Source organism: Amblyomma americanum, chromosome 2 (genome assembly GCF_052857255.1).
Source record: "Amblyomma americanum isolate KBUSLIRL-KWMA chromosome 2, ASM5285725v1, whole genome shotgun sequence".
NCBI lineage: Eukaryota > Metazoa > Arthropoda > Arachnida > Ixodida > Ixodidae > Amblyomma > Amblyomma americanum.
This window is the reverse complement of record NC_135498.1, coordinates 52,496,060-52,522,059: the sequence shown is the minus strand read 5'-3', so window position 1 is coordinate 52,522,059 and position 26,000 is coordinate 52,496,060. Positions and strand designations below refer to the sequence as shown.

General features: G+C 47.7%; 1 protein-coding gene across 1 annotated transcript; it reads right to left on the bottom strand.

The window, feature by feature from the left end:
* Positions 1-5,882: 5,882 nt before the first annotated feature.
* LOC144121240 (carboxypeptidase M-like) lies at positions 5,883-24,906 on the bottom strand. Its single transcript, XM_077654351.1, has 8 exons — positions 24,673-24,906; positions 18,979-19,076; positions 17,205-17,377; positions 16,102-16,289; positions 14,155-14,334; positions 13,079-13,231; positions 9,918-10,060; positions 5,883-7,337 (listed from the first exon to the last, which is right to left on the bottom strand). Exons 1-8 carry the CDS (start codon positions 24,884-24,886, stop codon positions 7,212-7,214), a joined length of 1,275 nt encoding a protein of 424 aa, XP_077510477.1. The 5' UTR covers positions 24,887-24,906; the 3' UTR covers positions 5,883-7,211.
* Between the last annotated feature and the right edge of the window lie 1,094 nt (positions 24,907-26,000).

Below are 26,000 nucleotides of genomic sequence, written 5' to 3'. Positions count from 1 at the left end.
GAGTTGTTTTCGTTACCATGAAATTACTGCCGTAACAGCGATGGTAAATTTATCTCCGTTTTGCGTTAAAATTTCACCTGCTTATCAGTGGTATAATCGAGGTGTCGCACCAAGTCATTAACAAAGCATTGCGGGCTGGTCCGCAAACGCGATCGGCTTGTAGGTTGCAATAGCAATGTCGACAGAATACGGGCGCTACAAATTTCTGGCCACTCGACGTTATCTACCAATTCGACGACTGCCAGCGGATGTTTGGCTTACGTGGGTTTAACGTTTCGAAGCGACTCTAGCTATGAGAGACGCCGCTCCAGAAATTTTCGACCACCTGGTGTTCTTTAGCGTGCACTGACATCGCACAGCACACGGGTCTCTAGCATTTCGCCTCCATCGAAATGCGACCGCCACGGCTGGGATCGAACCCGCATCTTTCGGGTCAGCAGCCGATATTTCAGTGGATGTGCGTATGATGAGCTATAAAAAAAACACAACAACAACAAAGTAATGACAGAAAGAGAATCGTGCAATATAAATAGCAACGACTTTCTAGTCAACACAATATACGCCGCATCTCGACGCTGGTGATCGCTCCCGCAGCACACTCAAACGTTCGTGACGTGACTTCGGCACCCAATCACAATGCTCATTTTTTCACCAACGTCCGTTAAATGGGAGAGTTCCTGCGGCTGCCGCTCAGCGCGATCGCAGACTTCGATCAGGACGAGAGGCAAAAGTGCTCTCCTGCGCGCATTCAGTATAGCCCAGCAGGTAAAAGGCACGACGTAAATTTTGTTGTAGTCAAGGCTGAATGCTGGGTTAATTGGTTGTACATTATTAATTAGAAAAGACTAGCGCTATAGACGAGGACACAGAAATTTAAGTACACAGGACAAGCGCTTAACATCAACTACGTTCTTTACCTCACAGAAAGACACATAAATACAGGTCATGATCACATGAGTGCAGGGGCGTAGCCAGGGGGGGGGGGGGGGGGGCTATGGGGCTTCAGCCCCCCCCCCCCCCCCTAAACTGTCACGCACCGCTGACCAAAACAACCACCGGCGCAGGAAGTCATTCTGGATTCTGTCACCTACAATGCCTTTTTCAGACTATAAAAGACATCCTGGCGCGAACGAGCAATTACGGGCATAAACGGGCAATTACGAAAATGTATGACTGTCCATACCGCAGAAATTTGTGCCGTTCATTGTAACAGTTAGCATCATGATCAGAATTACCATGCGAATACTAAAATTTTGAGGGCATCAATAACCGATTTTGATTGACCTTGCCCATTGAAAGCCCTGCTCACGCGGTGTTTCCCAACCTACACATATTGGTTATTTCAACTTGCGGCATCATTCGTGGCTTTCGATTGTCCTTTTCTTTCCTTTTTATCTACCTGCTTTTACTTTTTCTTCGAATCAAAGGAATACCCTTCTGTAATCATGGGTGCAGAATAATTGTCGCCGTGCAGGCGGTTAAAAAACACATACTTCCGTATTGATATCTACATTGTTCCTCTATTATTCTGAACATATGGTGCTGTCGCGACCGCAGCATGCATGGCCCAAGTACATATCGCGACTTCTGCTGTCATAGTTTTGTTCTTGCCTGGATCGTCTGTCTTTCCGTGTGTAAAGTTTACTATCTGCGATTGCGTAAGATGTTTATTTGAACTGTTTGACGCATTGTATACAGTGAAGTTTACTTACATACGTAGATTTAATGGATACATACGTGTATTTAAAAATCTTTTTGCGATGTTTTGTGCATACATACAGTAACTTTGTTTCCTGTGGCACTTTGTTGTCCTTTATCAAGTTGTATCTTCTCATTTCTAGTAATCCATTTTAAATTTGCACTTCTAATGTATACTTTGCAGAACTCCTCTTTTATACATGTGCTCGCTGTTGCGAATAAAATTTGGGTGCAATTACTCGCAATACATGACCGGTGACAGCTGCTGTTGCGCAGTACACTGGAACGAGGGACAGCGTCATTGAGATTTTTCCCTGGCCGTTAAGTATGTACAAAATCTAAATGTTCTTGAACGACAAAAAATCATTAAAATGTTTTTCCTCTGCTTGCTCATTCCATGTCCTTTACGTTTATCACATCAGCGCCAAGCGCTGCTTTGCTGGTTTCGGACTGATATAGTTTTAGACTTCGTGTGATATTTTCTTTACTAATTAAATACGCGGAAACATGGAACCATTGGTATCAGTTATGTCTGCCACGATTTTTAAGACATACGAATACATTCTTTTATTTAAAGAATACATATTTCACTCGTCTAGACAGGGCGTAGCGCTATCTCATACACAATGGCATTGTCAATGGCAATGCAGTTATTATTCTTGCGTTTGATTCCTGCACAAATTCTACGAGGAGGCCACCCTGCAACATGAGCCTTGCCCCCTCCCCCCCGAACAGAATTTCTGGCTACGCCACTGCATGAGTGTGGCTGTGAACAAATAATCACTTATGCCCACGTGGTAAACTGTTTTCCAGATACCGCTTTTCATTTTGAGACAGGGCGAGTGGAGGCGTGCTGAAGCAGTTATCTCCTTCAGTGCTGATACAGTAGGCTTCGCATATCTCTCGGTGCAGCCCAGCACCTCCCCTACCGGGCACACACGTGACTTCAAATGCTGACACGCACCCGCAACGCCTGCCGTGCTTGGATAAAAAGCCGCCCCCCGCTAAAGAATCGACGGCTGCGTTGTGCTCTCGTAGTCGATCATTTAGGCAGCGTCCCGACTGCCCAACATAGCGCTTCCCGCTGGAGAGCGGAATCCGGTATATAATGCCGGTTCTGCAAGGCACATACTTGCACTCATGATCTGTCGTGCAGGCTGGCTTCTTTTTTCTCATTCACAGCTTTGCACACGCGGACAAGCTTCTCAGGAGCGGTGAACAAGACGTTCGCACCTCACTTAATTCCCTCCAACTTTTTTCAGCCGGTGGGATAGCTGACGCACATACGGTATGGCTGTCCACCTCAATCAGAGTGCCGCTTTCATTCCGCTCCTACAGAGTGCCACGTGCCCTGATTTCCTTCATCAGGCCTTCCGCGACTCCCATCACTGTTTCAAGAGGGAAACGGGCCTTGGCCAGCCTTACCTCTTGCGCCTGCAGACTCTCCGCGATTTGACAAGCGTGTTGGCTGCAGCGTGCATTATAAAGGAAAAACGTGTCGTGAAGGGGTTTAGATACGTTGATGACTCTATTGTTTTTGTGAATGTTGATGATGGCAGCAAGGAACCACAGGTTGTAAAGCGGGTTTTTAGAGATCTTCAGCAAGTGTTCGCGGGATCTTAGGTTCACGCATGAAGTTCCGGTCAACGGATGTCTCCAGTTTTTATAGCTGTGTTTGTATTTTGGTCAGGGGCACATTTGCTGGGCGTATGGCCACGCTCAAAAAAAAGGGGGATAGCAAAACACTGCTCGCATGGTGCTCTTGAGAAGTCTTGTCACAACAGAATCGCGGAGAGTCTGCAGGCACAAGAGGTGAGGCTGGCCAAGGCCCGTTTCCCACGTGAAACAGTGATGGGAGTCGCGGAAGGCCTGATGAAGGAAATCAGGGCAGGTGGGCGCTCTGTAGGAGCGGAATAGAAGCGGCACCAGATTGAGGCGCACAGCCATACCGTATGTGCGTCAGCTATCCCACCGGCTGAAAAAAGTTGGAGGCAAGTGAGGGGCGAACGTCTTGTTCACCGCTCCTGAGAAGCTTGTCCGCGTGTGCAAAGCTGTGAATGAGAAAAAAGAAGCCAGCCTGCACGACAGATCATGAGTGCAAGTATGTGCCTTGCTGAACCGGCATTATATACGGGATTCCGCTCTCCCGCGGGAAGCGCTATGTTGGGCAGTCGGGACGCTGCCTAAATGATCGACTACGAGAGCACAACGCAGCCGTCGATTCTTTAGCGGGGGCCGGTTTTTTAGCCAAGCACGGCAGGTGTTGCGGGTGCGTGTCAGCATTTGAAGCCACGTGTGTGCTCGATAGGGGAGGTGCTGGGCTGCACCGAGAGATATGCGAAGCCTTCTTTATCAGCACTGAAGGAGATAACTGCTTCAGCACGCATCCACTCGCCCTGTCTCAAAAAGAAAAAGAAAAACGGTTACCACACATGCATAAGTGATTTGTTTCCAGCCGCACTCATGCGATGATGACCTGTATTTATGTGTCTTTCTGTGAGGTAAAGAACGTAGTTGATGTTTAGCGCTCTTCCTGTGTACTTATAGTTCTGTGTCCTCGTCTATAGCGCTATAGCGCCACACAATCCCGAACGCTTTCAGGTATGGGGAACTATGACCAGTACTTCGATATGGTCCTGCCATCAGATTCACGATGTTACATAATGCTTTACCAAGATATCCATACAGTACTTAACATAAGAATAACCGCCTAAAACGAACAAAGGAGTTAGCGCCTAAAACGAGCGTCAGCATTTATGCCGCGCATCCAAGAAGTTTTGCCAGTTGCGCACGTCGCAAAAGCGTTCGTTGAATGGATAAACAGACCTATAGTGCTGTAAGTTTTCACCATGAATGCATTATTTATTTTTTCCCCAATGTTCTGGTTGTGAAACAAAAGTAGCAAGGCGTCTTAAGCGTAAAACTGTTCTGCGACATCTGCATGATCTTTCTCTCGAATCGCATCAGTCGAGTACGGTATGCCGATGATTGCCGTTACCGTGTTAGTTGGAGCGCCACGCCTTGCAGCATCGGAAGACTTTAAAATTACATTTTTTGTTCTTTGGCTGCAGTCGGCCGTTCGGGGAAAAAAATATTAAAGCTGGGCAGCTCAAATTTTTCCAAAGCACACCAGCTCCTTTCACCGCGCACGTCCCCCCCCCCCCCCTCCCACCCCCCCCCTCCTTTTTTTTTTCTCTGTGAGTGGAGATTAGACGCGACAGGAACACGCACCAGTCGCTGAGCTCAGGTTCATCACCTGCGTTACGCTCCTTGAATCCCGCAACGCCATCACGGAGGCTTCTGGGAAGGGTTTCAAGATCGTCAGTTACGACGTTCTGTTTTCTTCTCGCCTCCGTTGCCGCTGTATTTTCTCAGCACATACACATGCTGCCGCTGTCATCGCATCTTACACGCGCGTAATTATGCGCGAAGCAGTCCTCGGAGAACCTGTTCCAACCTGCTTGTCTCGCTGCTTAGCAGTAGCGAGCTCCCCTGCTATTTTTCAATTTTGACTTTTCCCGCCGCGGCTACGTACCCGACCTTGGAAAGCCATAACCCTTGCGACCAATCAGTGACCTTTTTGACTAACGCAGGATGCGAAATCGCATGACGTGCAGTGCCACGGTGGGAAGGTTGTGACGACGTCACAAGGTCATGTGACCTCTATGCACCAATCAACGACGTTTGTGACAGCCGCACGACGCGAAATCGTGTGCTGTTAAGTCTAGAGCTGTCGCGTTAAAAATTATTCTGCGACCTGTCAGAAGTCTGCATTTCATGGACAGTTGAGGTTTTCGCGCGGGGGGCCCATCACTGGAGAGAGAGAGAGAGAGATAGAAGAGAAAGAGAAATACTTTATTATTGGAGAGGAATTCGGGGCACGCCCCCGGGTCCCCAACCCATCGCTGGATTGCATCTCACTCTCAAAATTATTCGCACTTAGAAGTGCGAATAATTTTGAGCCAGAGAGTAATGTTTATTGTCCAGATTCTCGCCAGCTCATCGGCGTAGATCCGGATAAGTACAGTAACCTGCCAATAAAGGTAGACTTTTGTCGACAACAGGGATATTCAGGAAGCAGCTGAACTGCTGGTTGCATTACATACAAGGGAGAACATTCCGTACAGAACAGTGCAGTTACAGGAAGCTTTCCGAAGGCGGAATCTAGAGGAGTCAGAGCCAACTTCAAGCATCAGGTGATATCTTTTTATTCGTAAGGCATACAGATAGACACAGGCAACGTGACGCGAACCCGCCGCTAGACGCACTTGATGTAGAGTATGAAATATATGTCGTCATCCCAATACGCCATGGACTCGAACGCTCCTTTGTCTCTCGACGGTGTTGCATAACCAAAAGCACTCAGGGTTCGTCCTTTCCCTATTGTGTATTTATCGCTTGCGTTGCCTCATGGCCGAATATCCTATCTGTGCGGCTGGTGGCAGCGCTATATACATGCGTCCTTCAGAGGTTCACGCAATCCATCCTTGTCCGCCCCCAGATATAGCCCATCTTTTATTTCGAAACACTGCTAGAGACATCCTGGCTTTATGGCGAAGGTCCCGTTCTTAATCCGAGCGATAACTGAGCCGAGGTTAAGAACTGTATGAACAGAGCTTATATGCCGGTGTGGCAAGGGGATGAAAAACTACGTTGTTTGAGGTTGCCTCAGGAGGAGCTGCTCAACGTCATGTATTACGTAGGCGAATTCAAATCGATGCTGTTCAGCCCGCGCACAGAAAACGGTGTCGTATTGAGAGCTGCAATGTAGCCAGTATTCAAAGGCTCCAATTTCTGAACGACACAAAAAGCACCATGCGGGCCCCAGCGACGGATTTTCGCTCCTTTGAATTCGTAGCCTTAAAGGGATACTTAGGATACCTCCATGGAATGTTTGTTAGGAGTAGAAATATTTTCTAGGACCCTTTCAGACTGTGTTGATATTTTTGTGGCAGCGAAAGACGCGTTTATGGCTGAGAGAATCGCATTTAAAACATTTTCAGCCTCTCGATCTAAACTCGTGACGTCAAGATCTCAAAGAACTCCGAGATCACCATTTGCAAGTGAACAGTGATGCGGCATATAGCTAGCCTAGCCTCAAGGATCCGCGAAAGAAAACCTGTTATCAAGTCACCGCAGTTTGCCTTCGAAAACGGCTCAATGGTGGTGATACCTGTTTTTGATGTTATCCACCCATTTTACCACATAAAAACTCCGCTTTCACTTAATGTAGCCTCTTTGTCACTCGAAAGCGAAAAATCTAGGCCGTATGGGTAAACTAATGATTTGCCCTCGGTTGCCGTTTACACATTAAACACGTAACCAAACGACTCAACATTTCAACATGACGAACAAGCATGAACACAGGTACATTCCGAACTATTGGTTTGCACTGCTTTGTAAATGCCACTGAGGTGCATCCAAACACACCCAAAAATAGCTTCACAGTGCCCGCCACCTTGTCGTCGCACCCAGCGGGCGGTTGTCTACGCTGAGTTTCCCCAAGATCCGGCTCAGTGCAACAGCTGCTCCGACTCTTCTTCTTCGCGCCTTGACTTGAGTGTCACGTTGAGAACGGTGAATTGCTCCTCCGGAACGCTGAAGTTCACCTCGGCCTCGTGGAAGCCCGTTGCAGAAACCTGAATAAAATATGAAAAAAAACGAGGTGTTTATGATGCAAATGGCTGATGATCTGCATCAGGTTCCAGCGCAAAATAGGCTATTTGAGTTAAAAGAGCGCTTTTTCGGCATAGCATTGCCAGTGGTGTAGTACATCAGAATACAACTAGAAAGTGCTGACTAGCCGGCTGTTCAACTAATATTGAATAGTTAACTTTTTAACTATTACTCTTAGGCTCCTTAATTATTTAAAGGCATGTAGCCCGCCGTAAGTAATAATAATAATAATTAATAATTGGTTTTTGGGGAAAGGAAATGGCGCAGTATCTGTCTCATATATCGTTGGACACCTGAACCGCGCCGTAAGGGAAGGGACAAGGGAGGGAGTGAAAGAAGAAGGGAAGGAGGAGGTGCCGTAGTGGAGGGCTCCGGAATAATTTCGACCACCTGGGGATCTTTAACGTGCACTGACATCGCACAGCACACGGGCGCCTTAGCGTTTTTCCTCCATAAAAACGCAGCCGCCGCGGTCGGGTTCGAACCCGGGAACTCCGGATCAGTAGTCGAGCGCCCTAACCACTGAGCTACCGCGGCGGGTGCGTAAGTAATATCCATATCAGTTTTTATAATTTCGAAAATGCTCTTACCCTCGGTGCTGTGGCCCAACAAATTTTGGCTATTTCGACGAGTTACGTGCACTGGAGAGGTTGCTTTGCCTGAAAGCCTGTCGAAGGCGCATGTGTTTTGGCGCGATGTAGCCGAAATTTGTTGGGCCACAGTGCCGAGGGTAACCACGTTTTTTAAATTCTAGAAACTGATACTGATATTACTTACGGCGGGCTACATGTCTCTCAATAATTAAGGAGCCTACCAGTAATAGTTAAAAAGTTAACTTTTAAATACTAGTTAACCAACCTGTTAGTTACCACGTGTTAGCTTTATTCTGATGTATTACATGGCTGACAATGCTATGGCGAAAATAACTCTTCCAACTCAAAAGGCTATTTCGAAAAAAAATGTCTAAAGTCTTAGGTGAAACAGCGTGTATAACTCGCTGGAATGATAGTGTTTAGGCTTATTTCGTGCGGATAGTTTGGTTGCTTGTGGGAACCACAAGGCTTCACGGCATCCCGAACCACCTTTCGTCATAAGCTGCGGGCTGACTAACGTCGGTGTAGGAACACGCAGACCGAATGCTGTGCTGAAGTGTATATAGGAAGGCCTTCGCTATGCACGGCGCTGATGGATGTTGTGGAGCAGCAATTTCACGAAGAGGGCCTTGAAATGTCTTGCTGCGACGTTACCGCTTCCTTGTCTGCGGCGCATTCCTCCTCCTACTCTCTGCGTTTCTAACACACTGTAAAATGTCGCACCACTACCGGCTTCAGCCGATAGTGCATGCACATGAATGACCGAGTGCTGCCTGAATAACGCATCTGATGACCAGCCAAGGAAACGCGATCGCACTATTTAGTGGTCATATCGCTCTTTACGACGCGCCCGTGATTGCTTTGTCTTTTTGCTGTTTGAATGTTACGGATAATTACAGGGGGCTGAGTGTGTGTTCGGTGGTTGTTTGGGAACCACTGGACTTGGTTACATGTGGTTGAGTCTGCATCTGAAATGGCAGCTCTGAAGCGGGCGGATTCGTCGAATAAATTTGAAGGTCATTCCAGTCTCGTGAGTCCTTCCAGCCTTATCGTTTCTGCTCTATAGGAAGCGCTTGCACGACCTCCTAAACCACATGTACACAGTCAACCGTTCCTGGAAAACTGGGACCTGTCATTCCTTCAGGCTGTTTTTGATCCTTTGATGTGTTCAGCCTGCCGGTGAGAATAGCTTTTATATTACGAGATTTCTTCTTTCACCCCCTCCTTTATCCATTCCCTTACGGCGCGGTTCAGGTGTCCAACGAAATATGAGGCAGATACTGCACCATTTCCTTTCCCCAAAACCAATTATTATTATTATTATTATTACGAGATTTCATTATCGGGTCATTAGGGTGCTTACCGCTTAGACAACCGTCACTGCCAGCTTCAGACGCCTCAGTGTCACGGCGATAACGAACAGCCTCAAAGCGATGTCGCTTTGCTCAGCGATTTGCTCTTGAGGGCATTCTTTTTTGCTGAAACATAATGACGTAGAGGAGGCGGAGGCTTCTGTGCCCCTCGACGCGTGGCTCTGATTGGTCGTGACGTATGCGGCATCACTGTTCGCACCTTTGATTAGACTACGCTACACGCATTATTCACGCGTAATCTATGCGATACCAATGGCCTCTTTTTGCGAAACACTTGTGTAGAGGACACGAAGTTGCACTTGAACAACAGGAACACGGGGGTTTACAGATAACACCAGGAAGAATCTCGATGTCATGGAACGGTTGCGATAAACGCTCGCAGAACAAATGCATAATAGATATCGATCGCTTTATAGTGTGCGTGAGCGCGGCGCAGTGAAGGCGAACGGCATTAGGCGGCATTGTGGGGGCTGAAAGTTGCGAGTTCTCGCCGCCACTTGACAAGCCCGGAAACCCCTCAGGTTCAGTTGTTCTCACAGCCGAAACACGGATGGCGTTTCCTGGAATGTAATCTCACCTTCAGAGTGTACGTTCCCGGCCTGAGGATCCTCCAGTACTCTCCCCTGGACGACGTCTTAAAACTGGCTCTACGGTTGGAGACCTTCAGGGTCGCTTTGTCCACAGGGTTACCGTTTTCGTCTTTCACGATCCCGCGCACGCCTGCAGAAAGAGGGTCAAGTTTTGTAGAACAGTGCGCAGATTAGGTCGAAGGGAGAGGGGGAGGGGGTGTTTTGTAATTGCTTCATCATCATAATCATCATCATCATCACCACCACCACCACCACCATCATCATCATCATCACCATCATCATCAGCCTGACTACACCCACTGCAGGGCAAAGGCCTCTCCCATGTCTCCATTGCCTGACCATTATCGAAGTTCTTATCAACAGTCGGAGTAAGATCACGTGGAGACAAATGTTTTTGTAATCTCCGTTACATAAATCTACTCTGCGGAATCTGTGCCCACTATATATCGCTTCGAATTCTCTAACCTCACCATGTCTCCATCGTACCTGAGGCAACAACAACAACCATGTTGCCTGACTCTTTTCTCACGTTGCACTTGCCAAGGGAAAGACCATTATGTGCGCACCTGTGAATGTAATGCCTAATATTGGCATAACCGGCTTTAAACGCTCCAGCAATACTCTTCACCAGACCTGTTGTCGTGGCTGAAGTATATGCACGGACAATTTTAGAGATACTAGCCGCTGTGATCTCAAAGCGTTACAGAACAAGGCTGCCGCTAGGAAGAGGATACACGAGGAAAATCATATCCACCCCGCTTTAGGATATAATCAAGTAGCACTTCTCTAATGCGTGTCGTTCATTTGAAATCTCTTGTCTACACCTGTCTTTTTTGTCTTTATGTCACTCGTTGTGCTGCCTTTAATCTCATCCCTAGGTTATTCGTTTTCGCTACAAGCTGTGGACACATGCCCGAAAACTGGAAGGATGCATCGATTATAACGCTTTCCTTTTGTGACATAGTATCTATAACTCTGGTTCATGATTTAGAGGTGTCTGCGAAATGAAGTTAAATGATTATTTTTCATCAGGCACTGTACATACTCTCATAATAAGCGCGCATTTTCCCTCAGAAAACGCAAAAAAAGATATTGGGGTGCACTTTCATTATGCGGGGTAAAATATTGAGAAAAAATGAAGTGGCAAAAATGAGGAGCTATAGAGTTCACTCTAGCACAAGTCCCGGCATTTAGCGCGAAGCTCGACCGCAGTTTTTCATATGGAACAGAAAAACGCCTCGTGGCCTGGCATGGTATATACTGGTTTGCGGATTGCTGGCGGAACATCGCATTGGCTGCTCGTCCTGTATGGCGAAGCATAGTTGTGATGTCGTGCGAAGCGCGTGTGACGTCACATGGGTAGCGCGTCTCTCGGCGCTAGATAAGCGCTGCGTTCCGCAAGTATAGTGCATTCTTGGCCCGGCATGGGCGTGCCAATAAAGCGTCTACGTTACGCGTTACGCTGGCTCTGCCTCATCGCTCTCGGTTACAACAGTAGTTGTCATGAAATTTCAAAGGTGGTGCTTTACAATACTGCGTACTTCTTCCGGCGTTCAAAAATGGACGCCTGCTAGCATTCGTACTAAGCGAGGGAAAAAAAAAGTAGTTTCTGATAGCCCAAGTAAGAGACACGTTCGTTATGCGAGAGCGTTCATTACGCGAGCAAATACGGTATGCAATCTCTTCAGGAACTGTCTTGACTGCTCTGACTAGACATGTGCATCGTCGTAATTTCCAATACTTTTCTGCTTTGCCGCTCGTACCGTTATATAAAGCACAAAGGGCACGAAAGCTCCAGGGGTCATTGGGTGGCTGGCGACCGGACCTCACCATTGGCTGCATATCGCAGCCAATGGCAGCCAATGGTCGCCAGCCACCCAATGACCGGGTCGCTTGCCACAGACGCTTGAAAGCCGCGAGTACATCTGAGTGACCACTGACAGTAGACTGAATGGACGCGAAATGAACAAGGGAAAAATGGACAGCTTATAGAATATGACCCCAGGATCTACCAACTGATGTTTATGCTGTACGCCAAACGATTCGACATTGACTGCGTTTACGAAAAGTCACGCAGCTTTGATCGAAACGTTTGCGCCGCCAGCTGCCCACAGAAGTCATTTAGTAAAAAAAACAAAAAAAGAAACGAAGAGCTTAAAGCCTCCAGCTGCAGGACGTAAGAAAAGCAGCATAGTCGGAAAATTGTATACGCCGATCTTGCGGAAAATTTGTTCGGTGTGAGTTCACGTGACTTTCCCCAACCACTCTTACGAATGAAAGACGGGTTAAACTTATTCAGCTGATGTCGCTGTAATGACAAAAACCCCGCAGAAAAATTAGCAGTGGCTTAGCTCGGCTATGCCAGGATATACGTAGCGTGAGCTACGCTGAGCCGCTGAGCAGCAATTTCGCTCTCCTTCTCCATGGCTATACCACACTGGCAAACGCCCCACTATATGTATATCCCCACTGATACCTCTGCGCATGCGCACAAAATGAGAGGCGCTATCAAGCGGCTCCGGCGCAGCGTCAGACTTCGCTACTGCGCAACGGAGGCGCACAGCTGGGCACGCGCCGGCGCCAGTGCGTCTGCCGCGGCTATGACGCCACTCCTCTGGAATGCGTGCGCGGCGGCGGCTCCGGCGGCGCGCCAGCTGTGCGCCGCGTGACGTCACTGCTCCTCGCGCATGCGCAGCACGGCTCTCCGGGAACCACGCGAAACTGCCCAACCTCGGACAATGCAGCTCACGCTACCAAAACGCGAGACTGAGAACGAAACACTTTACGCAAATAGACGCTACGGAATACTCCGAACATACACGCGCTGTTTAGTGTTTTCTCTGTGTCTCATTTTTCGTATTGCTTTTGCGGAGATGCGTTCTGAACCACTACGTAGTCGAAGCCCATATTTTCCTAGAAGAGATGAGAGTGTTTTGATGTCGGGAACCATCACGGATTTCCGGAATACGCAAACTACAGTAGACGATGTTCACCTTGACAGGAATGAGGAGGTGTATAAGGTGCGGCAGCGGTGTTTCCCATTCTGACAGCTCGCGTTATCGCCCAGCAGACGAATACTCAAGTCTGTGCCCACTGCGTCCGCCCAGGGTGTCCGCAGTCTGCGGACGGGATCGAGAGAAGCACTTGCCTTTGTGGACTTCGCCCAAGTAAGCGAGCAGTGCCTGCCTGTTTTCCTCCCATAGGCGGCCGAGTTCTTGGCGAGGCGGGAACTTGCAGCAGGAGATCTCCAGTGTCACGTCCATGCATCCTTCCCAAATGTAGTTGTAGTCTGCCATGCTGCCTGTGTGCAAGGATGTCCGAGACAGACTTAGTCAAACCACAGCAGTGTGAAGACGGAAAACATTTCGCCGTCAGGACCGTTTGCTCCAAAGTGATTGGTTTGGTTTATGGGGGTTTAACGTCCCAAAGCGACTCAGGTTATGAGGAACTCCGTAGTGAAGGGCTCCGGAAATTTCGACGTCCTGGGGTTCTTTAACGTGCACTGACATCGCACAGCACACGGGCCTCTAGAATTTCGCCTTCATTGAAATTCGACCGCCGGGGCCGGGATCGAACCCGCTTCTTTCGGGTCGGCAGCCGAGCGCCATAAGCACTGAGCTACCGCGGCGGAACTTTTTTTTTTCATTCATTCAGTCTTTATTTTTCTTTTGGACAGAGAAGGAGACAGGACTAAAAGCTGGTAAACTTGACAGAGATCCTTCCCCCTTTATCAACTTGGCAGCTACAGTACACAGGCAGAGATTTTCAATTTTCCAAATAAACACTGAAACAAAATAACAAAACACTTTGTAAAAAAGCAGCGCTATGCATTGCAGCCCAAACATAGGTAATAGAAAAAAAAATGACTGGTCATTGGGAAACAAAAAAAATGAATAACAGGTATATGTTTAAACTGAGTGCAATATTATGTAATCTTGATAAGAAAAAATCGCTTAATAACATCACTTGAATGCTGAAAGGGGTCAAACAATTCTTTGTTTAATTTATTTAATAATACTGGAACAGTACAAGAAAGAGACTGCTCGGTATAATGTGCCCTAGGCGTCGGCACTAACCAAATTTCTTCATGTCTTGTCTGCAGGATATGCGTGTTTTTCCCAAGTTTTGCCAGATTTCAAAGTGAAATCCCTGGAATCGCCTGATGAGTGCGAACCGCACCAGGGAAAGCCCTGGAGATGTAATGAACTACTGAGTGGGACGTACCTGAGAAGTCGTACCAGGCAGCTCCATTAGTAGTGCCGTTGGGAAAGGACGGCATTCCTTCTGGAGGACAGGCCTTCCCCAGGTGCATGTTGGCGTGATTAGATGAGTACACACTGGCGAGGTGTCTCAAGACGTCGTCGTCTGGCGTCAGCGAATACTTTCGTTCGACGAATGTGAAGTCTGAGAGGAAGCCGAAAAACGAAGTGACGTATGCGCTTGCTAAAAGGCGACTCGCCCGGCACGGCTAGGGCAAAGCAGAATTCATGTAATCGTGCACTGGAGGGCACAACGGTCATGAAGTCGGTGGACAAACCCCCCCCCCCCCCCCCCCCCCCCAACGGTTTTTATTTCAGTTATGCACTTGAAGAGACGGAGCGAAAAGATAGACAAAGCTCAAGAAGAAAGATAATTTACTTTGGGCACCTAGCTGATCCAGCTGAGCATCCACGTCTGCACCTCTCGTTTTCTTTGCCTTCAGCATCAGATAGTCCGACTGCCAGTTAAAGCTGACATAGGCTGCTTCTCCAAGGGTCTGGGAAACCTTTTCCGGCGCGGAAGCCTGCTTGGGCCTCTCGTGTAAGCTAGAAAAACGTAGCTTCGCTAGCACAATATGTAAGGATATGTAAGGCCGCAGCTTCCACTGAATAGGTCTGCCTCCGTTCCACTTGGCTGCAGCTGGCGTGCACGGGTTTCGTCCTTGCCACGCGGCGGCACCTGCCGCAAAACCTGTTTTCCTCCTTCACGAGGACACCACGAGGCTTCGCAACGACGCATAACTGCTTTTTTGCTAGTGACCGACGCAGTGCTAGCGCACAAAATGGGAAGGGGGATTTTTATATCTCCACTTTGCCACCTGCTACAGTCGGATACAACTCAAGAACGAAGCGGGTTTTCCCGCAATTTTCAAAAAAAGGCCACCGCCGTCTGGAAGACGAAGTAACGAGCATTAGCTGTGTGGTTTACTATAGATGAAGAAAGCAATGAAGAACGCTCCGGTCGTCTCGGGAAACGGAATGTAATACCTTTGAAGCGGGGTGGATTGCCACCATGTTCGATTACGCGTGCGTGCACGCACGCCGCCTAGCGGAACGATCGCCGCCTAGCGCCATCTATCAGAGAAATTACGGGGACGAGGCATAACGACGAAATACGAATGGGAGGCCTTACTACTGAGCTCCGACCCGGCGATCCAGCTACAACTGTCCGACTGGCCGAAGCCGCCGCCGAAAGTCAAGACCTTTCGACCGTCGTCTAGGCGGGTAGACCTCTGGCCACCCTTTCTGTTGGACAATAAGAAAAAATTGGCGGTGGTTTAGCTTTGGTTAAACCTGAAGTGACGCGATAGCTGCAGCGGGCTGAGTGGGACTTGGTCACGTGCCCAACCAGGTGTTCAGCCACGGCGCCGCGCTGCCGGCAGCTACTCCGCACCACGTGACAGCGTGGTGGCGCCGCCACGCTGAAGGCTCGGAATACTACCGTAATGTAGCTATCGCTACAAAAGTTTTCCTATCCTATCCTGTCGCCGACAAAGGACCTCCTTCCAGCCAATGGCGTCGGCCGGTTCTCATGGGCCTGCTAGCGTGACAATGCAGGGAGTGGCAGATGAAATGCTATAGTCCACTGCCTTCATGGTCGAGGATAGGCTCCTCCCAGCATTGCATGTATTGTTACGCCGCGGCGTGCATTGTCCCGCTATCAGCCTAATGAGAATCGGCCGACGCCATTGGCTGGAAGGGGGTCCTTTGTCGGGGAAAAGTGCTTCGTTCTTGAGTTGTATTCGACTATAGCGTCTTGCGAACTCCCCCACCCCCCCGGCCACATACACACAGACTTTAAACAATGTCATCGACTCATCGGTGTGACAGGCGCCGGTCATACAAGGCATCTTCCCGGAACCTGAAAGAGCCAACCGTGCAAAGCGCGAACGATGCATTGCTGAGTGCGTACCGACGAAGGGCATGCTATCGTAGGGGTAGCTGGCTACCACCACGCCCCCGTGGAGATTCGCAGCCAGCACGAAGGGAATCTGTTTACTCCACCGCCTCACTGCCTCGGTCTCCGGTTGCTCCTCGTCCTCCTGTGTGTTGTAGCGGTTCGGGAAGTTTCGGTTCAGGTCCAGGCCGCGGGCGTTCTCGCTGCATTCCAGTAAGCGCCGCGCTGAAGGTTAACAAGGGAAGGAACTTGCGCTGGTGGAGGCATCGTTAAAGACGCGTGATTTGAGACAGTGTGAGCTCAGAATCAAGCTCCAAGTTCGTTCTAAAGCGCAGTTTATGTAGGAGCCCGTATACTTCAATGAAGTTCTAAAAATTAGCGACGGGTTCATTGGCAGTTTGCGGATGCAGTCATTTCTGAGATCTAAGACAGCATGGTAACCACAATGTTGGTTTAGGTTTAGTTTATGTGGTTTAACGTCCCAAAGTGAATTAGGACATCAGGGACGCCGTAGTGAAGGACTCCGGAAATTTCGACCACCTGGGATTCTTTAACGTGCACCGACATCGCACAGTACGCGGGCCTCTAGAATTTCGCCTCCATCGAAATTCGACAGCTGAGGCCGGGATCGAACCCGCGTCTTTCGGGTCAGCATCCGAGCGCCATAACCACTAAGCCACCGCGGCGGCCAGTAGTAGTATTAGTAGTAGTAGTATTAGTAGTAGTAGTAGTAGTAGTAGTAGTAGTATTTGGCCTCCCTACGTGATCTGAATGTTTCCTTAGTTGGCAACTATCACTGAATGCCTGATGATGATTATGATGATGATGATGATGATGATGAAACCTAAACCAAACCAACATTTTTTTTTGTCATTCGAGAAGCACTTCGCGCTGCTTCAATACTCGTGCGTCTTCGTCATGTTGGCTCCTGTGGAAGGAGCGTCGATCTTGGAAAACAGGGTTCAAAGGTTTCCCACTCTTAAGTGCCAATTCACTGGTGGCGGAGCTTCATGTGAACGAGATCTCGCCACAGTTTAGCTGAAAACTTGTAGACGTCTGCTATGGAATTTCCGTGATTAAGGAAAAAAAAAAGCACAATTGAGAATGCAGCCACGTACCGCCCTCGAAAGCCGTTGCAGACGCCCTCCTCGGACATGGCGAACCCGTCGGGGTTCATGCTGGGCATGATGTGGATGCGTGTGTCGTCCAGCAGGTGCCGCACGTACGGGTCCACTTCGTAGCGAGTCAACAGGTGCGAGATCAGGTACACCATCATCTGGCGGCCCACCGTCTGCGCAATCGACGCATGCGCCGTGGTTGAATGGTCCCATAGGATGTCTGGAAATTCACTTCTTCGGTGCGGGTGTACGACCTGAATTCTGACCTCGCCATTTTGTCGCTTAGAAGAGTAAAAAAAACTCACAGGACGGTTACGACTGTGTAACGCGAGCTGCAGCGATAGCTGTTTAGGCGTTTAGTTTTGGGGATATTTTGCTGGCGCACTGGTGTAGTGGTCACGTGATGCACCCCTGCACTGGCAGGCGGCTGTTCCAATCCATACAGAGCCACCCGTAGACTTATGAGACCCAGGTTTACAGGTTACGCCGATGGCGACGGCGACGAGAAAGCCAGGGACGGGCGCCTAACAGTTGTCGCTGTAAAACGTTTGTACAGCATAAGACTGCCATAAGTCCAGTATAAGTCCTCTTTTCTCGGAATAACATGGCCCTACCGTCATCGCCTTGCATTTATCGAAGTTATATAGCTTAGAAACCCGTGAAAACAAAAACGAACATCAATTTTAAAGCTCAGAAGCGCATACCAACTGACCTTCGAAGTTCTCATCGAAGGAAGGAAGGAAGGAAGGAAGGAAGGAAGGAAGGAAGGAAGGAAGGAAGGAAGGAAGGAAGGAAGGAAGGAAGGAAGGAAGGAAGGAAGGAAGGAAGGAAGGAAGGAAGGAAGGAAGGAAGGAAGGAAGGAAGGAAGGAAGGAAGGAAGGAAGGAAGGAAGGAAGGAAGGAAGGAAGGAAGGAAGGAAGGAAGGAAGGAAGGAAGGAAGGAAGGAAGGAAGGAAGGAAGGAAGGAAGGAAGGAAGGAAGGAAGGAAGGAAGGAAGGAAGGAAGGAAGGAAGGAAGGAAGGAAGGAAGGAAGGAAGGAAGGAAGGAAGGAAGGAAGGAAGGAAGGAAGGAAGGAAGGAAGGAAGGAAGGAAGGAAGGAAGGAAGGAAGGAAGGAAGGAAGGAAGGAAGGAAGGAAGGAAGGAAGGAAGGAAGGAAGGAAGGAAGGAAGGAAGGAAGGAAGGAAGGAAGGAAGGAAGGAAGGAAGGAAGGAAGGAAGGAAGGAAGGAAGGAAGGAAGGAAGGAAGGAAGGAAGGAAGGAAGGAAGGAAGGAAGGAAGGAAGGAAGGAAGGAAGGAAGGAAGGAAGGAAGGAAGGAAGGCCTCATCGCAGCTCGGTAAAAGGAACCGGAGCATAGTTTTCATCCTCTTTCATCCCAGCAATACAGATCAAGTTGGAGGCTAACACGAATTCTTAACTGTTTGACGTCACGCGTCCTTCACTCACTCGTGAGAATGAAGTTATCCTGCCTTCAGTTACGTGAACTGCTAGAGAAATCTCTGCAACGTTGTTACAATTCTATGTAACTTGACCACGTTGTCACAGCTTTGTTTCGTTCCCCGGTTCTTACTCTGGGAACGGTTAAATTGAATGACCCGATCACCAAGCACGACAGAAATTTCTGTAGTGTTAATGTCGCGCGACAAGCGTTCTTGTCGTAAGACAGAGACTCGTGTCGTGGGTTATGCCGCGCGACAGAGGTGTCCGCAGTGGGTGAAGTACAGTGCCACATTGGAATGCAACGCAACAGCGGAAAGGGAATGTGCAAATGGACTTACCTCGTCACCATGCATGTTGGCCACGTATTTAACGTTGGGCTTGAGCAGAGGCTCCTCGTCTGGGTCCTTGGTGACGAGGAGAACCCACAGGTCACGCCCTGCGACAAGTTCAAACTAAACTTGCCGCGGCACGCTATAACTGCTGAAGTTAAGCACTCTGCTCGTTCACGGAAATTTACTATTCGATCCCGGCATACTCGATGTGAAACAGGAGTAAGAACAGCGAATATCTTTTGATTCTGTGCTCATATTGAGAGCTCAGTAGTATTAGGCGGCGGACTTTGCGCAAATTTATATCTTCTTCGCGTTCGTGCCGTCCCGTTGTTAACTGTGAGTGCGAACCAGCGAACTAGCGGAAATAGCTCCCTAGCAGGCATAGTCGCTCTAAGGGCCTATTTCTGACGTTGGGGCCTCTATTTGCCCCTCTTAGATTTACAAACCCGTTTAATGGTTGCGTTAAGGACGGTAATCGAGGCCTTACAAAAATTTCTTTAGACAGTATATAGACCGTCCATAAACTTCGTTCTATAAAGTGTATAGACAAATCCTAGAATAGTGCACAGTGAACACAAATCATTTAGACAGTTTATAGACAATCTAAAGATTTATGGTCATACCCTTTCAGTAGACTTCTGTCTATTGACAGCCTATAGACTATGAGTAGACAGAAAGAAATATCGATAGGAAGGCAATATAGCGTCTATAAAGAGTCTATAGGGTGTCTATAGAACATATTTATATTTGTTTTCAATTAAATTTTTATATTTGATAAAGCAATGTGTCGATACAAAGGAATGAGGCTTAGTTTTGCAAGAAACGCTGCAGTTTGTTTCGGAAAAAAAGTCATATATCAAAAATGGTAGAAAACTTCGCTTTTGCAGTTTCGCGAAATCGCATGTTTGGTTTCCAGCAGGAGAAAAATAGGATTTTGTGAAACCTGAATATTTATTCCGCACTTATCTGATAGCTTATTTGTGAGAAGGAGTGCCAAAATAATTTTTGAATCTAGGAACTTGGCAGTGAAAAATTCGCAAACTTAGCTCAAAAAGTTAAGCGGGCTAAGAACAGCACTTTTCAGGGCTATAACAGAACAAGAACGGGTATGGACTTTACACTGAAATTTTTCCTCACTATATACCGTTTCTTTGTACTACGGTCAAGGAAAATTCGTGCTTCAAGAAGAGAAGTGTTTTTCTATATAAATGTGTAAATCTTGTGGAATTTTATTTTTTTGAAAAATGGCGAACTTTTACAGATTTAAAAACAAACACCATACCCGATTTTTTTTAAAAGAACTTTAGTACGTGGTAATTCTAGATCAAGAATAATGCATTGTAGTACTTTGTTTTAAACTACAAAATAATTTACTAATTTAGACCATGTTTCGTTAAGTTAGCATTACCGGATATTATAAAGTATAAAAAGTAACGGCCAGAAATCTGACTTCAAAATGAGTGCATGAGATTACATTTTGGTTACAATAATGGCACAACATCGGTAAATACTTTGGAACCACGTTTTTGCTCGTCGCTTTGTTAATAAATCAAACCGTGAATAAGTTCGGGTCTTCGCGTGGCTTCTATAAGCCTGGCTAATGCAAATCAGAATTTTGCTGCACTTCAAGGGTATTTCAAGGCAATTTGGCTTCGGATAAAAATGTTAAAACTCCTACCTCAAACTTTTGCAGCCTTTTGATGAAGCATGGCACCTTTAATAAAACTCTGAGCTAAGAAAAGTCGACTGATGGGCTAGTTCGTTTTCAGGCATTATATTCATCTCATTTAGCTCAAAACACACACCAGCCAAAAGAAAGCAACACACAGGACGAAACACGGGCGCTACTCACAACTCATTTATTCAAGGAAAGATCAAAGCATCTATATGTTTGCTGACCTGCGCAGGCGCCGCCTGACAAGGAATATTAAAAATGAGCGCACAGGAAGTTCATAGAGCAGGTGTGAAAGAAAATTTATCTCTTTATATCGTAGAGAGGCAAGGGAGGTATCACTGACACACTTTTGCTCCGCTTTTCTGATGAAATAAGCATCAAATTTTTCGCGGGCGGTTTTTTGCCCACTTCTGCCTATAGGATTCTTACGCAACCGAAACGCGGTGTACAATCTGTGCAGGCAACGCAGCGGCCCACAAGTGGGTGTGTTCATTATCAGCAAGATCTTTTTTTTTTTTGCTTGCTCCCGGGGTCGGTCACCCACACATCGTCCCATCTGGCCGATGTGAGCTCTACCTCAGGACAGGGGGATCTCGTGCACGGCGATGCTGGCACAGTCGACAAAACTCGCTTCATGCTGCATCTTACAGCACTGCTCTCTATTCTCGCGAGTGATGCGACTGCTCAGCCGAGCAAGCGTCTTGGGGGCTGTAAAGACAGTCGGAGCATTAAACCGATTAGCCACCTTCTTCAAGTTGCGGCAGACTGTTATAGTATTGAGAAGGGGGCGAGCTTGGAAGCGAATGCAGAAAAAGGGTCACCGACGTGACCTGAGGAGGGCGCGGGAAGAGGCGCCCCATAGACCGACAGTACACGTTGCTGGCGGGACTCAAGACTGGCTCCTCTCCTTGAAAAGCGGGGGAGCGCTTATTACCTTTTCCTTTCACTTTTTCCCCCGTGCATCTGGGTGCCGCTGAGAAGGCGCCTGCGGTGTGTCCTTCACGCCTGCTGCCTTGGAGAATTGTCGCAGAGACCTTGGGCATGTATGGAACCACTTACGGCCTCTTTTTTCCATCCGTGGTATTCGCATGCGCGCCCTTATAAAAATGGTTTAAAGACAGTCTATAGACCTCTTATAGACTCTATTGCTTTCATATAGATATTTTTTCGGTCTACTCATAGTCTACAGACTGTCTATAAAGAAAAGTCTACTAAATGTGTATGGCCATAGACTGTCTGTAGACTGTCTATAGGATTTGTATTGCCTATAGAAGCCAGCTGAAAACAGCCCCTCCAATTGGCGATCAAAACCTGCTTCTATTTCACAGACACACGGTCTCAGAAGCGCGGATTCCAAGACCAGTGTTGCTATGCCTCTCTTTACTACTTTTGAAGGGTCTGAATCGTAAGGCAAGAGCTCTTTATTATTATTTTTTTTTGCATGAGGGCCATACGCTTTGCACACATGCCTTTCGTTCAGTTCTATACGTAAGTCTAAAAACAGAAGCTTTCCTTCCTCGTGCAAGCTCATGGGTAAAAGTTAGCCCTTTGCCGAGTTGAATAAAATGCTATAATTCACTCTTTAGTGTATGCAGAAACGTGGAGGCTAACGAAAAGGGCTCTAAAGTAAGGACAACGCAGCGAGCAATGGAAATGAAAATGATAGGTGTAACGTTAAGAGACCGGAAGCGGGCAGAGTGGGAGAGGGAACAAACGCGTGTTAATGACATCCTAGCCGAAGTTAAGAGGATGCAATGCGAAGGCAAGATAACCGCTGGTCCTTAAGGGTAACAGAGCGGATTCCAAGAGAAGGCAGGCGTAACAGGGGGCGGCAGAAGGTTAGGTGGGCGGATGAAAATAGGAAGTTTGCAGGCATAGGGTGGGCGCAGCTGGCAAAGGACAGGGTTAACTGGAGAGACATGGGAGAGGCATTTGCCCTGCAGTGGGTGTGGTCAGGGTGATGATGATGATAGTCGTTCTTAATTGTTTTCGGAGATTGTGTGCCCATGAAAAGCAAGCAAGTTTTGATCATCAGTTACAGAGGCTGATTTCGGCTTGCTTCCCTGGGTCAGTCGTGGTGGCTGTGGCTGAAATGCTTTTGAGGAAAATGAAGGCATGAATGCATGCGAATACCACGGCTGGAAAACAGAGGCCATGTCAGGAAGGCAACAACAACAAAAGAGAGGCCGGAAGGGGTTCCATACATGCACAAGGTCTTCCACAACTTGAAGAAGGTGGCTAATCGGTTTAACGCTCCGACTCTCTTTCCAGCCCCCAAGACGCTTGCTCAGCTGAGCAGTCGCATCACTCGCGAGAATAGAGAGCAGTGCTGTAAGATGCAGCACGAAGAGCGTTTTGTCGACTGTGCCACCATCGCCGTGCACGAGATCCCCCTGTCCTGAGGTAGATCTCACATCGGCCAGATGGGACGATGTGTGGGTGACCGACCCCTGGAGCAAGCAAAAAAAAAAGATCTTGCTGATAATGAACACACCCACCTTGTGGGCCGCTGCATTGCCTGCACAGATTGTACACCGCGTTTCGGTTGCGTAAGAATCCTATAGGCAGAAGTGGGCAAAAAACCGCCCGCGAAACATTGGATGCTTATTTCATCAGAAAAGCGGAGCAAGAGTGTGTCAGTGATACCTCCCTTGCTCTCTACGATATAAAGAGATAAATTTTCTTTCACACCACCTCTATGAACTTCCTGTGCGCTTATTTTTAACATCCCCGGTCAGGTGGCGCCTGCGCAGCCCAGCGAACATATAGATGCTTTGATCTTTCCTTGAACAAATCGGTTGTGAGTAGCGGCCGTGTTTCGTCCTGTGTGTTGCTTTATTTTGGCTGCTGTGTGTTTTGAGCAAAATGAGATGAATATAATGGCTCAGATCAAAGGTGCGCGAAATGGTATAGTTGCGTTTTGTGCTTCTGATATTCCAAAATTGCCAGGAAAGCCCCTTAATCCCGGAAATATTACGATTCTCTGCATACGTATGCAAGCTAGGGTCGCCTGCCTACATAATCAGTGAGCACGAAAACAAAACCGCAACTCGAGTGGCGAGTGCGATGCGTCAACAGCTCAGACTTCTTTGTTGTTATTAAAAAAAAACTTTAAAGGAAGGACACGAAATTTCTTGCTACAGTTGCACAAAGCCTATTCCAGCGGAATGTATGCGTAAAGAAAGGCAGTGCTATGAGAAGAGAACACTCTTTTACATTTTCGCTTTGTCGCAGTATTCAACGATTCAGTTTCCAAATGGAATAAAAGTGTGTGAAAATGAAAAAAGTAGTTTAAGAGTGATTAGAATTGCTTCCTTAAGGTAATTGTGATGTGATGTCATTACTTATTGTGCGCAGTATTTGGTAATGTAATTTAACTGCATTTTCGCAGTTTACATGAACATAATGACTAATGTGGTATAATTACTTTTTAGATGTATTTAAATGCATTATCCCCCCCCCCCCGAAAGAAATTGGTTAGGACACTTAAGCTCCGCCTTAACGGTATGACGCGACAGCTTAATGGGTTAATTCCCATATATGCAGAAAGTCATTCTTCACTTTACATTAATATATCCCTGGGAGTCCTCATACCCCTTCCCGGCGCAGTGGTGCAGCGGTTAAGCGATGCGCCACTGCCCTGAGATGGCAGGTGCTCCCAGCGGTGGGTCTTGTGCGAGTCAGGTTGCTTTTCCCGAGAGTCCAATAATTAATTTAACTGCCACCTGCCACGGTTAGCGGTTCGCTCAATTTCCGGTGGGCAGGTTGTGTTGACGCCGCAAGGTCACGTGACCTAGGCGGCCCACCTGTCTCCTAGCCAGGTTGCTTTCTGTACACAACCTTCCAGAGGCATGCTCGTGATGTTTCGCTCGACAGCGCCGGCGCCGGATTTTACGAGTAACGGGGCTTTTAACGTTCTGGCGTTGAAAAAAACCATAGAACAAATTTTTGCTGAGAACTAAAATTTGTTGGACTTCCCTTCAGTGTCCCTTTAAAGCGCAGATGTACTTCGCATGCACACGTACCTTCCACGGACTTCCCGATGCTGTATAGCCGGGTGAAGTTGGGGTAGTTGGCGCTGACCTTCTTCAAGATGGCGGTCATCTCCTCGTGGTCGTAATAGGTGAGCTCCCCCGGGGTGCTTTCTCCCGTGGAAGCAACTGACTGCACGACCACTGCGCGCAGCCAGAACAGGAGCAGTATGGCCAACACAGACGGGAGCAGGCTGCGGGACTCCATCGCGACGGGTGTTCTTGCTTCTCCTGCACATAGAACGATGGATTTCTGGTGGTAGCGCTGCTGCACATCATTCGTCCAGCATATGCTCTAATGGAGCTATATGAACGGAGCGCTGCTATAGTCGGATACAACTCAAGAACAGAGCGGCAAGTTCACCTCCCTGAAGGCGCTCTTACCAATGGCTTTCACCGATTGTCATGGCGTCATGGTTAATCCCCAGTTAATCCCACACCATTCTAGATTAATCTCGTGTCATGCTAGCGTGACAGGAGACTGATTACGGATTAACTCCGAGGTCATGAGAATCGGTGAAAGCCATTGGCTGGAGAGCATCCGTTAAGCGGAATTTGCCGCTCCGTTCTTGAGTTGTATTTGACTTTAGCGCATTTATGAATATATGACTTTATAAATAAATGTGCAATATGGTTTAAGCTCTTGATGTTTTGCTGAAGACGAAAAATTGTACATCTGATAGCTTTGAGGCGCTGCATGCAGTTTCTCAAGTATTTTTTTTTTTAATTTGAAAGAAAAGGGAGCAGAAAAAGAAAGAAAAAAGGGAAAGGAACGAGAGAAGAAAGAAATGAACGCAGAAAATCAAGGCAAGCAAATATAAACTCACCTGTGCGAATGAAAGCCGGCGAAAATGTCAAATGCAAGGCTTTGACGTTGGTTTTAAGATGAGTGACTATGGAAGCTCAACGTAAGTTCTGGCTCTCGTGTTGTAGGCCAGTAGGTTTTCTGCCGCCGTCGACGATGCTGTGAATCGCGAGAGAAGCTTGGTGTTTTTATTCTGGAGGGTATCTTTGTAGGTGTGCCTAACGGTTTCTGAGGCGGTGCTTCGAATGAGTCAGAATCGAGATAAGCCTGCGAAGGACAATGAACAGTGGTTGCGCCGTGCCTTACGCATCGCCAGAACTTGCACTCATTAGACGACGACCACTATCAGAGTGGCCGTAGTTGTAATTATCCTTCCTTTGTTCACTTTTGAGAGCCACTTCGCACAATTCTTTCAAGAGAAGAACAAGTGAACTGTTAGCATCTATGATGAAAAATTATTTTTCTGGGAAGAACGATTTGATTGTGGCTGATCAATGTTCTGCGGATGTGAACTAAT